Raw genomic sequence first — 12,532 nt, forward strand, 5'->3', positions numbered from 1 at the left:
AGACTTTTTTAGGAAAATTTAAACTGTTATATGACGTTGCCCAGTAAAGAAATATAGCAAAAAACAAAAATATGCAGCATGTGCATGGATCACAAAAGGATTACAAAATGCATGTAAAAAGAAAAATACCTTATATAGAGAATTTAAAAGAACAGAAGTACAGAAGCTGAAAATAAATACAAGAAATATAAAAATAAATTAACTAGTATTTTGAGGTCATGTAAAAAGGAATATTATGAGAAATTATTAAATATGAATAAAAATAACATTAAAGGGATTTGGAAAACATTAAGTACTATCATGAAAAATGGTTCTAGGCAGTTAAATTATCCTTCGTATTTCACTGATAATGATAGAAATATTAGTAACATGAGTGATGTGGTTAATGAGTTCAATAAATTCTTTGTAAGTGTTGGGCCAGACTTGGCTGATACAATTCCTGATAAAAGAAATTCTGCAGAGAAAGAAACTAAACTCATTGACTGTAATCCTCATTCAATGTTTTTAACTTGTTGGGAAGTCACAAACAAAGAAATTCTACAGACTTTGATGACATTGACATGGAAATCGTTAAGAAAGTGATCGATGGCATCTCCAAACCCTTAACATACATTTGCAATTTGTCTCTACAAACTGGTGCATTCCCAACACAAATGAAAACAGCTAAAGTAATACCACTGTTTAAAAATGGAGATAGACACCAATTACAGGCCTGTTTCTCTACTTTCACAATTTTCAAAAATACTGGAAAAAGTTTTCATTAATAGACTTGACAAATTTATAGATAAACATAAAATAATAATGGACAGTCAGTATGGTTTCAGACCAAATAGATCAACATCTATGGCATTAATGGAACTAATTGAAAATATAACCAACAATATAGATCAAAGACAATGAAATATTACTTGATAAACTGGAGTACTATGGCATTAGAGGAGTGGTGCTAGAGTGGGTAAGGAGAGACAGGCAACAATTTGTGAAGATTGGTGAATATCAATCAGAGTGCCTGGACATTGTTTGTGGAGTTCCACAGGGGTCAGTATTGGGACCAAAGCTGTTTATCCTGTGAGGCATTCACACAACTATGTGCTGAAAGGAGGTGAAGAAACTGATAATTATGGTGAAAAGGGGTAAAGATCCTGATATTTGTACTGAAAAGAGTTGAAACAAAGTTGAACTGTGTTTTCATGAGCCAGATTCGAGCCCAGGCCCTGGGTTCAATATCTGATGCCTGTGAGGCATTCACACAATAAAGAAACAGGAACTCAATAGTGTGAATGCCTACTGTATCCACACAATAATAATCAACAAAGCACAAGAGTATCAAACCAATCCATAATGCAAAAATAAACTAAAACATAAGAAACTCAAAATGCTGGGTTGAATCGACCCCAGAACCGTAACATTTTTAGCTTTTGATCAACAGGTTACAGGCATATATCTGTCATCCTTGCTGCAGTTACCATTTTGACTGTACAATAAATAACAAAAAGTACATTTATTGATTTTCTTAAGATAAACAACTTGAGGTTTATTTGGATTTAATTTGAGAAAGAAAAAAGTTACAGAAAATAAGAACAAGATAAAATTCAGTTGGTTAAAGTTTCTGATGAAAGTAACTTTTTGTGTGACTATCATTGCTATGACTACTATGACTATGATTGGAGCAATAGCAAAGCAAAATCACCTGAAGAGTAACTGAACATTTTCATTTTCTGTCCCCCTCACACATTGGTGACAGGTCACGATTGTTCTGGTCATTCAGGTAGTCCTCTCCATAGTCAATGATCTTTTTCAGTATACTCAGTATCAGTGAATCCACAGCGTCATCTGTCTCGATTTCGTTGTGGTAGTTCTTCACCAGGAAGATGCAGTTCAGTGGAAATCCCAGGTCCATGCTCACTGTTTCCATCTAAGTTAAACAATATAAATTTTTTAAAAACTGAAACTATATTGTTGCACTAGTGATATAATTATAAATTACTTATTGAATTATTTGTACTGATTCCAGCTGAGGTTTCTGTACAAATATAGTGAAATGTACAGCTGAATTATAGATGTTACAATTATGTGTAAACTGTCTACAAACTCATGAAAGTTACTTCTTTGAACATACCAGCTTTTTCAAGTGCTTGCTCCTGTAGGCGTTCTTTATGTCTTTTTTGACTTCAGGACAAGCTTCATCAATTTTTGTCAGAATGGCTATTTGTGGGATCTCTGCCAATACAAAAACCAATGCAATCATTTTATCTCATGTTTTTCTAGTATATGAAATTGTGACATCATATATGCTCGTAGAACAACATCTGCTCTCACGTTTGTCACGACCTGCTGCTCTGATATCGTTCATCTTTCTCCAAGTGTCATCATCAATTAAGCTCACTGTGTTAGCAGAAATGACAAAAACCAGAATGTGGACTTTGTCATCGAAAGAGGAGGAGCCTCTGTAGTTAGGATCCGTTTCAGGCAAGGGGCATTTGGGATTGAACTGGGAAAAAAATGCAAGAGCAAAATGACTGAAAACAGAAGAACTGTTGCAGTTAGGATCCGATTCATGCAAGAGAGATGTTGGTTTGAACTGGGAAAAAAAGCAAAATCACTGAAACTTTTTTGCATGATACAATTTCTGTATCACAGACTGTGTACAAGCATCTGAAAGAAAACATCATACCCTGTAATCTTCTTTGACATGTCCACTGATGGCAAGTTTAATGTCTTCCACGTGAATTCCTTGGTCACTGGACTGAACCCCCATGGTGTCATTGAAGACAAAAGGGTAAAAGGTGTCTGGATTTCCTTTCTGAATTTTATATGTCCTGTACTGTAAATTAAAAAAAAAAAAAATAGTGTTGTTATATCAGTGCCAGATAATAAAGAACCTAAACAATTTGGTATTTGCAGAATAGTTTACACTATAGTTGCACCTACTATCCTACTTTTCTAGTTCAATTTCTACAAAGCAGTTACCGCTGCAGTGCCCTGCTGTAGTCCTAGAAAACCTTGTAGGAAATGTGTTTTTTGTAACCCTCTAACAGTAACTATGATAAGAATAGATACGTCCTCATACATACTGCAATGGTGAAACTTTTGGAGGCATTTGCTGCCAAAGCTCGAGCTGTGGTTTTGCCTCTTAAAGTACTGTCGACAGAGTTGATGAAGCTGGACTTTCCAGCACCTGGTGGTCCATAAAGCAGAATTCTGAGATGCTCAACATCTTTGTGAGGCTTGTAATCTCTGACAAGCTGCAGGTCTCGCTCTCTTTCACTGTTCAATAAGAAAATTAAATATGATTGAGTATGCACATAAAGTTTACACAACAGTGGCATGAACGCACACAAAATAACACAATAAGCAAACAAAACACTTGAGGGGTGTACTAACAAGCCAGACTGACATAGTCAGCTTTGCATTGGCTGGCTTAATAATGCTAAAAACCAGAGTCACACAAATGTAGCTTCATGATGGTGGTTATCACTTTCTGCCTAAGTGTGCATTGTTATCTTAAGGTAAGGTAATTTAACTGTAAAAGCAAAAGATCAGATTTCAACTTTGATAAGACAGCAGGGAGGATTATGGGCATGGCAGCTCCTATAAACACTCAAGAACTACTAGAACAGACCATCCTTAGACAGGCAGATGGCATTTTAACAGACCATCTTTAATGCATCTTTAAACTCTCCCAGTTTTTCAAAGTGTAGTAAACGACCTGTTTCAATGTCGTTGACAAAGAGTTCTAGCTTGATTCAAACGCAAACACTGCTTGTTGAAGGGATAAGACTGTATTTCCAACGCCTTGCATTTTCACATGTTCAGTCATGTCCACAAGATAGTAGAATTTAAGGCGCCTCTCAGTGTTAACTAACTCATGATGCTCAACATTTTTCATTTCAAGAAAAGTCCAGATTTCGCTCAGACAAGAGGTGAAACAGCTGAGCACTTGACAACCAATGCACATTGCTGTGCAGAAGAACACCAAGATAATTATTCCCAACTTTATTCAGCAGTGTTTTAAACTGGCGTTCATTTAAAGCTCGGTCACCAATAAAGTTGACCACCCGAATGACCAGCGACATCACCTCACCAAGCTGTTTGCCACACGTCTGAGAAAAAGTGCCTTCTTAGGATGGCTCTCTTTTCATGTTCACGAAGAAGCGCTACGAATCCTCTGTTTTTCCCCACCATGCACAGAGCACCATCAGTACAGACCAAAATACGTTTACTCATCAGTAATTATTTTCTTTGGTAAGCTCAGTGAAAGACTTGAATAAATCCTCCCCTCTTGTTGTCCCTTTCATAGGCAAAACAGTAAGACTTTCCTCACCTAGTGTGACACCAACAACATACCTTGCGATCACGCTGAACTGAGATAAATGGCTTACGTCTGTTGACTCATGCAAATCAAGAGAAAAGAATGGATGCATTTATGTCCTTCACTTGTGTTTTGCCATTTGATTTGCCATCAATTGTGAACAGTTCTTGCAAACAGAGGAATGTCTTTTATTTGTTTGGCTATCTTGTCTTTATCCAAAAATTCATCAAGAAGTTCATTGGCAACATCAAGCACAAATGTTTTGGTATAATCCCCATCTGTGAATGTCTTTACATTTCTCACAACTGCTAAAGTATCAGCAAAGCTAGCCGAATTCAAGTCACCTTGTTGCTAGCATACCAGAGTTGTGCTGTAAAGGAAGTACTTCTCTGATGTTGCCTCCACTGATGCAGATTGAGTATGACTTCTTTATATATATATATATATATATATAAAAAGCATGTAGGGCTGTTTGATATAACGATATATATCGGATGACGATATAAAAACGTCTATCGTTTCATTTTACGCTATCGTTTGTTTTGTGGTGTCGCAAAATAAAGTTCTCTCTTTCTCTTATATTTCATATAACCACACTACAGACAAGAGCCTGTTTTTATGTGTTGTGGTTAGCAACAACGACGGTAACAGCATCGCGTGTCTGCTTGTTTATGTTCCACATAAACCTTTCACAATAAAGCTCAAGATCCTGTTAAGACTTTTCAAAATAAACTGAATCACGTGAAAGATGCAGATTATTTACGGATGAGAAGTAAAAAAAAGCCGCCAGGTGCTAAAAAATAAACCTTAGACTCAAACGTTAGAACAGGCTTTTCCCCGCAGCACGCCGTGTAATAAATACTCACAAAGAAAACGGCGGCCTTTACAACTTATGTCTAAAAATGTATCGTTTCATGCATCGGTTAAAACACTCGACTCCAGCTACATGATGCGCAGCTGGAAACACTTCCCTGCAAGACGGGCTGTAATTCACAGAATTTACAGAAAATGTTACATTTTTGTGATTTATATCGTTATCGGGACGACAGAATTCTTATATCGGGATATGAGATTTTGGTCATATCGCACAGCCCTATAAGCATGCTTTCATTTTCATCTGGCTTCCAGGAATTTCCCCCTCACTTGTCCAAACTAGTCTGTTATAGCTTCTTTGTTTGTATGTGTCTGGCAGGATCTGTGTGTGGCAGGCAGGAATGTAGAACGCGAATGGAGACTCTTGGAGATGAAAAGTGAACTAAAACCAGCTTTATTGCTGGACATGAGGGAAACTAACTAACCCGAGGAATACAAAATAAACTAGAAAGACAAGGCATGTGATTTTGTTAAATAAAAGTTTGCTTTGACGTATCATGTAACTCATTGGCCTGATTGTCAGAGACATAAGAGGAAAATGCGATGATGATCTATAAAGATTATAAGAAGTATAACACCAAGAGGCAAGTGAGAAGCAACAGCAGAAAATAACTAATCTCGTGAATTCCTAATGTAATACCTTTATTTCAGCACTCAGTGCACTCTCAGCACCATGATTCATTGCCAGCAATACAGCTGCACATTGGAGGTTTGAATCTCTCTACTGATACATTTACACATTATATAATCCGGTCTGAGACTGACATCAAATGGCAAACATGTGTTAAAAACATAACTCACATTTAAGTTCTAGAACACAAAGAATAAACCATGCCCATAATACTCACTTCCATGGTATTTTCCTTTCTTCTTCCCGTAAAACTGTAAAATGAACATGTTAATTGTGTGAATCACATGAGAAGGAAATTGCTTTAAATTCATTACACATCGTTATGTGTTGGTTTAATCTTAAAGTTTAAAGAATTTTATATTAAATTTTAAATTTCTTACGGGGAGGTGAAGCAGGAGGTGAAGGGGGAGGTGAAGGGGGAGTACCTGCAATTAAAATATGACATTCTAGCAACATGTTGACAACACTTTTCCATATTCAATGTTACTTATATAATTTACTCCCTTGTGTTAAATGAAATGTTATCCTTTGCTATGTTCAGATTAAAAGTACATCATGGGTTTTTTCCATTATAAAATCACTTTGCAAAATTCAATGACTGATCAAGATCAAGTTAAGATGAGAATCCAGGATTTTCTTTTTTAGCAGCTTTGGTGTACACACCTCAAAAAACTATTCAGTATTTCAGTCAGGCAAGTTTTATTCGTAAAGAGTAATATTATATGAAAAAACCCAAAGAGCTTGACATGCATGAAAACACACTGAGAGCAAAATTTTAAAAAAAGAAAGAAAAAAAAGAAAGAAAACAAAATTTATGAACTTATTAAAGCAGAGCTGCAAACAAACAAGTAAATCATCACAAATATGTAAGCCATAAACATGTTACATTAAAAAAAAACTGCTTACCCAAAATAGATTTGATAATTTTCCTAAAGAAGCTCATGTTTTTTGCACCGACTATCTGTGAATAAAACAGGTAGTTGGGAATATATACCAGGATATTGGACTATACATATTGGACTATATACCAATTGCATTTAATCATTGTTTTTTCCTACCGTATTGAAATGATAAGACAAAGTTAGCATACCTGAATATCCAATTGTGTCGTAAAGGTAGTGGTTCTCTGGTGTTGCCTCCACTGAAGTAGACTGAGTATGACTCTTTTTTTAAATAAACATGCTTTCAGTTTTAGGGCATGTGACTTGTAGGAATTTCCTCCTAACTTGTCCATACTAGTTGCTTCTTTGTTTGTATCTATCATGATCTGTGTGCAGAGGAATGGAAGACCTGAATGCAGGGTGTACCCCACCTTCCTATGACAACATGTGTCATTAAAGGTAATAATAATAATGATAACAATAACAATAATAATAATAATAATAATAATAATAATAACCTTTTCATTAGCTCGTGCTCCCGACGCAGGGGAAACTAATTCTGTCAGGGATACCTACCTTGGCAGTAGTGCAGGTGAAGCCAAAGCAAGATATGCTTCATCATATTTTCTAGTATTTGGCTTGGAAGGAAGTTTTGCCGATGCTTCACCTGCTTTGCATTTGTGTGGGAGGCCAATCAATAGTGATGTGCGGATCGATATTGAAATATCGATTCCTCCGATACCAGTCATTTATGTTCTAGAATTGATTCTCACATTAAAAAATTTATGTTTTAGTAATTTAGGGTAAATTTGTATTTTATCATAAAAAAGGAACACAATGGAAAGAAACTATATCATTCGGATTGTCTACATTGGAAGGAACTACTTCCTCTTCCGCCTTTCATAGTCATTAGTGATGTGTCGTTAGCTAACGAAACGGCTCTTAGAGCCGGATATTTGAAGTGAACGACGTGAGCCGGCTCCTTATTTGGAGTCGTGGGTTTTTTTTCCCCCTTTCTCTCACCCTCTGTCTCTCTTGCACTCTTTTTCCGCTTCACTGCGCACGCAAGCCTTGTGCTTTGCGCAGGGAAGAGGGGGAGGGGCGGTATTTACACTCGCAGTAGCACAGGAATAGGGGTGGGTTTTTATAATCAATTTATCTATTAAAATTGATTCTGGCTTGGATAATGTGAAATCGATTCATTAAAATCCTGAATCGATTTTTTAATATAAATTTATTTTGCCCAAAATGCCAGAATCTCAGGTGAAATGTCACAAAATTTCAACAACCACCAAACAGTTAAGACAGTAAATGAGAGCAGGTCCACGGATTCTGCACAAAGACCTAAACACACAGCGCGGACCCGCGGATCAGAATCAGTGAGATGTCGCCTTTCTCACCTGACGGCACAGACACGGTCGGGGCTGAAAGCCGACAGCTCGCTGATTCTGATCTGTTGGCAGGTCCGCGCTTTGTGTTTATGTCCTTTTTGCACTGATTCTAAAGCTGTTAGTTTTATCTCTCTCCAAACAATACTGACCAAACCAGAAGCAAAGAAGATCCAAACTACACTTCACATAAACATCGTCATGAATTCCCTCTGACTTTTGCTGTTTTGCTTCCCGTACAATAAAATCACACTTCATGCACAGCTCTCTCTCTCTCTCTCTCTCTGTACTTCAAGAACAGTTTCCCGTCTAAAAATCTGTTTTCTGCATTATTCGCTTGCTTGTTACGCACAAGACTACCATTGTTTACAGCGCTGTCGGCCGATGTTTATTTATTTTTTTTACATCCGAAAAGAAAACCTAATTTCTGCCGTTCAATAGGCAAACAAATGTAAACTTTTTAAAATTATGCAAAATGCAAAACGCTTAGCCGTGTCTGTAATAAAACCGCTGTAACTTCAGAGGTAACGTTCATATGTTGATTAATGGTTTTCTTTTGTTTTTGATGTACTGCAGAATATTTTTTATAAAATCGCAGGCCAGGAAAATCACCTTCATGTTTTTCTGTGTTTTGTCTTTAGCTACTTTGACTCAAAGGCATCTGCTGTGATGCTCACACCTTTGATAAAGTCTTGCGTGTGTCAGCTTCCTTTTTATAGATACAAAAATATGTAAATGTACTGATCTGAATTATAATATTTCTGACTGTCAGAATTTCCCAGATTCAAATTGAATTGAATCGAATCGAATTAAATTGAATCGTGGATTGAATTGATTCAGGACCTTGTGAATCGGAATCGAATCGATTCTAGAAATCAGTGACGATACCCAGCACTACACAGGAACAGAGTGGGAGGGAGAGACAGAGAAAGAGAGCCAGGGACAACAACGGGCCAAGAAAGACACAAAAATGATCTTTAATTAACATATCCTGGATATGGAGACCTTAGCACACAACACACAACCCAAGGTCTGAAGCACAAACGGAAGCCCAGGTATTTATATACTTGCTCTCTAGTGTGCATCAAACAGCCTAGCTGGTTTCACTTTCACTTCATTCTAGCTGCAAAAGCACGCTTCTGCAAAAGCATGCCGTTTCCTGTCAGCCCTTTTTGGCACAGAGTGTACTCAGGCGTGGGCCGAGGGCGTGAACCCACCATGGGTTCTGCCCCGGCAAAACTGGGGGGAGAGGGAGAGAGGGGGAGAGAGAGAAGAAAAGGAGAGGTAGGAGTGGGGAGAATCTGATCAGCGCCTTGCCGATCCTGCAGGTCGTGACAGAGACAGACGTCTCTCACGGAGTCCTTTAGTGCTGCAAGCAGGCAAGGCGTTCAAATAGCTCACAACTTCAGTTGTTTTTGATTCCTATATGATAAATTCTGCATTATTAAGTGATAAGAACAAGTAAACTGACATCCTGTAATCATTATGATGCTATAATTTGAGATACAATAAAAGATACAATAAATAAAATACGTTTTTGTAAAGTATTGCTATCGGATCAGTATTGCTGATACCACCCTGAATTTTACTTGGTATCGGATCGGAAAGGAAATCAGTGGCATCGCACATCACTACCAGTCAAAAACCTGTCCATTATGCTAGCAGTGTCCAAGCTTTTTTTTGCTTTTTTTTGCTTTTAAATTCATCCCCCCCCCCCCCCCCCCCCCCCCATAGCTCTGCGTCCCCCCACTTTGGGAACCTCTGCGTTAATCTAGGGGGGAAAGTAATTTTCATCATCCTGATAAGCTTGAAAATCAATATTTGGTATTTGGTACCAGATTTATTATTTTCCAATCTTTATTGTAATTGTGTAATATTAACTTGAATTGAATGTATAGGTCAGTATTAACCAAAAAATAAAGCATTCCATTGAAAAAGGTCAGGTACAAGGACTTGACTGAACATAAGTAAAAAAAAAATCAGCCAAGGTGCAGAGCATAATTTTCAAGGGGTCTTCAGAAAGCCTGGACACATATTTTTATCACCACTCAAAAAAATTACAGTTAACTGACTCCTTGTAGCAAAAATTGAATCAAAAAATAAAGAAATGAGGCGTGGCTCAGGACCTTTGCACCACATGGTACTTTAATGTGTAAATTAAAATATTAATTAGAGACCAACTCAGGATAATCTCAGTGAGAGAAACTCATTCAAACTCCAAAATACTGCCACTCACCCGAGTCCTCCTGTAGCTCAGTGAGCAGCTTCCTTTAATGCCAACAAGTGTTGTTTTCAGCGCAGCTGAAGCAGAGAGAACAATCCACACATGCTTATCTAACATCTATAATATACTATTCAAAACTATCCACTACGTCACTGCACGTTTTGCAAATTGAGACTGAATACCTTTATTAGAGCAACTACCACAGGTTATCTTATGATTACTGTTTTAGGACCCTCAAGTGACCCATTACATTACTGTTATGTTATAAGGAAGACGTTGTGGTGTATCAATCACGTGATTCTCAGAGGCTCGGGTGGAAACTTATTTCAGGTTTGATTGATGCTTTATAAAAAAAGGAAGGGGGAGTGATTTTTTTGTGAATTTTATTATTTATCTATCACAATACACTTAAAAATGACTTCTTCTGGTATCATAATAAAATCTAAAACCTTTCTATTTCTCTGTCTCCACAGAAAGAGTGCACACAGACATAAAGAAAATCTGGACTGACAGGTTTAAACATTACAATAATCATTTTAATGAATATATTCTTGTTCAACTGATTCTTGATTATATTTTGATTGATTTCTGATTTGATTACAGGAGGAATTACTTTTAGCAAAAGCACATACATAGAACTGTTTGTGCTACAAGCAGTGTTGGAATACATGTACCAGCGTCACGTATTTAAAATACAAAATATGAGTAACTGTATTCCATTTAAGTTATTGTTTAAAAAGGTGGTATTTAGAATACAGTTACTTTATTGAAATAAAGTAACTGTTGAGATCGTGGCTCAAGAAGTTGGCAGTTTGTCATTACATTCAATGAGAGGAGGGAGGTCTAGACGTGGGCCTTCACCTACAGGCTCAATTTGGAACCACACTGCTTTCCTGCCAAGCATTTGAACAGCACACGTTCTTATATGGTACATCAGAGGTCTATCCTTGATTCCAAATAACTCAAAGAATTCAGGGCGTGCCAGCGGCGTACATCTTAATAGACCGTTCTGGTTGACCTTTAGGGAAAACTAGACTAGACATACCTTGGAGCAAGAACGTGGAAGACAGCCTTCACTGCAGATTTCAGTGCATCATGATGGGTAGAGTGGAAAAAAACAACCTTGGGTGGAGTGTTGTCTTGAGGCTGAGGCTCTGGTTCAGGTGCGTTTTCTGGCTGGGGTTTTTGACCCGTGTCAGGGTGCATGGCAGAGGAATGTTTTTCACTTTGGCACTCCTCGAAGTCGCAGTCCTTTATTGTGTGCATGACGTTTGTGTTCTTTGAGTATGTTTTGTCTTTCATGTAGTAGTTTGATCTGGAAAGCTCTACATTTGGCTAGAGGATGTGTTTTCTTGTGGACTGGACAATAACGTGTTAGATCATCCTCTCTGATACTAGCAGAAGCAGTTGTATCAACCTCCAAAAGTTTCATCACTCACAGCTGACTGCAGGTTTCCCCAGTCTTATAAAGAGTACATTTGTACCAGCCCACTGAAGGACAAGCCCGTTCAGTGGTTTGTCCTTCAGTGGGACAAGCCCACAGCTTCTAGAACCTCTGCTTTTGCCGTAGCAGCTGCAGCTTTTTTCTCTATCTCCAACATCTGTAAATCCATTTCCAGATTTGCTTGCTGCTTTTTAATTTCCAATTGTCTCTAACTGTACGAGGCTTTAGCATTTAAATAAAATACAAAAAAACTAATCCTGACTGTAAAGAAAATATTTTTTAACTAAATGACTTTTTTAAACATAAATTACCAGAGATGAAATATGACATTTTTATCACTAAATTATTATGAACCATTTTTAATCTTTTACTTGGGACAGGACAACTACAACACACCCACAAAGGTTGGATTTTAGGCCTTTTACTTCATTTCTGGTTGGAGCTGAGCTGAGGGATCTCTGTCTTTTTGACAGATTTTTAGCTTTATCTCATAAAGTTGAAATTTTATGCAGATTTATCTGTCAGTGAGAATGCCATCACATGACAACTGACTGCAGATGCTCTGACACAGGTTTGAACAATTCAGAGCTGATGAGCAGAGTATTATCATTTCACTGGTTTAATTGAATCTCCTTTCTCTCTCCTTGTGATTGGCTGTTAGTTGGTGTGTGGTGTCTGTCTGCAGTGGATGTCATCCATGTTTCTATGGAGCGCGTCCAGGATTACTGCATAGATAGGATAAACTGACTAGAGGATGTGTGACAGCTGTGCCACAATCT

At 37.5% G+C, this 12,532-nt stretch overlaps 1 protein-coding gene and 1 long non-coding RNA gene across 2 annotated transcripts in view; one reads left to right on the forward strand and one right to left on the reverse strand.

Annotated features, from left to right (window-relative positions):
• Positions 1-12,532, forward strand: part of LOC146523122 (uncharacterized) — a 140,532-nt gene that overhangs the window by 113,673 nt on the left and 14,327 nt on the right. The window lies entirely within an intron of this gene.
• Positions 254-7,103, reverse strand: LOC146523130 (interferon-induced protein 44-like). The gene is made up of 9 exons (XM_085154743.1): positions 6,907-7,103; positions 6,723-6,777; positions 6,197-6,241; positions 6,034-6,067; positions 3,075-3,267; positions 2,675-2,824; positions 2,320-2,491; positions 2,120-2,220; positions 254-1,915 (listed from the first exon to the last, which is right to left on the reverse strand). The coding sequence occupies exons 1-9, from the start codon at positions 7,078-7,080 to the stop codon at positions 1,712-1,714; spliced, it is 1,128 nt and encodes a 375-aa protein (XP_085010869.1). The 5' UTR covers positions 7,081-7,103; the 3' UTR covers positions 254-1,711.

Source organism: Neolamprologus multifasciatus, chromosome 3 (assembly GCF_963576455.1).
Source record: "Neolamprologus multifasciatus chromosome 3, fNeoMul1.2, whole genome shotgun sequence".
NCBI lineage: Eukaryota > Metazoa > Chordata > Actinopteri > Cichliformes > Cichlidae > Neolamprologus > Neolamprologus multifasciatus.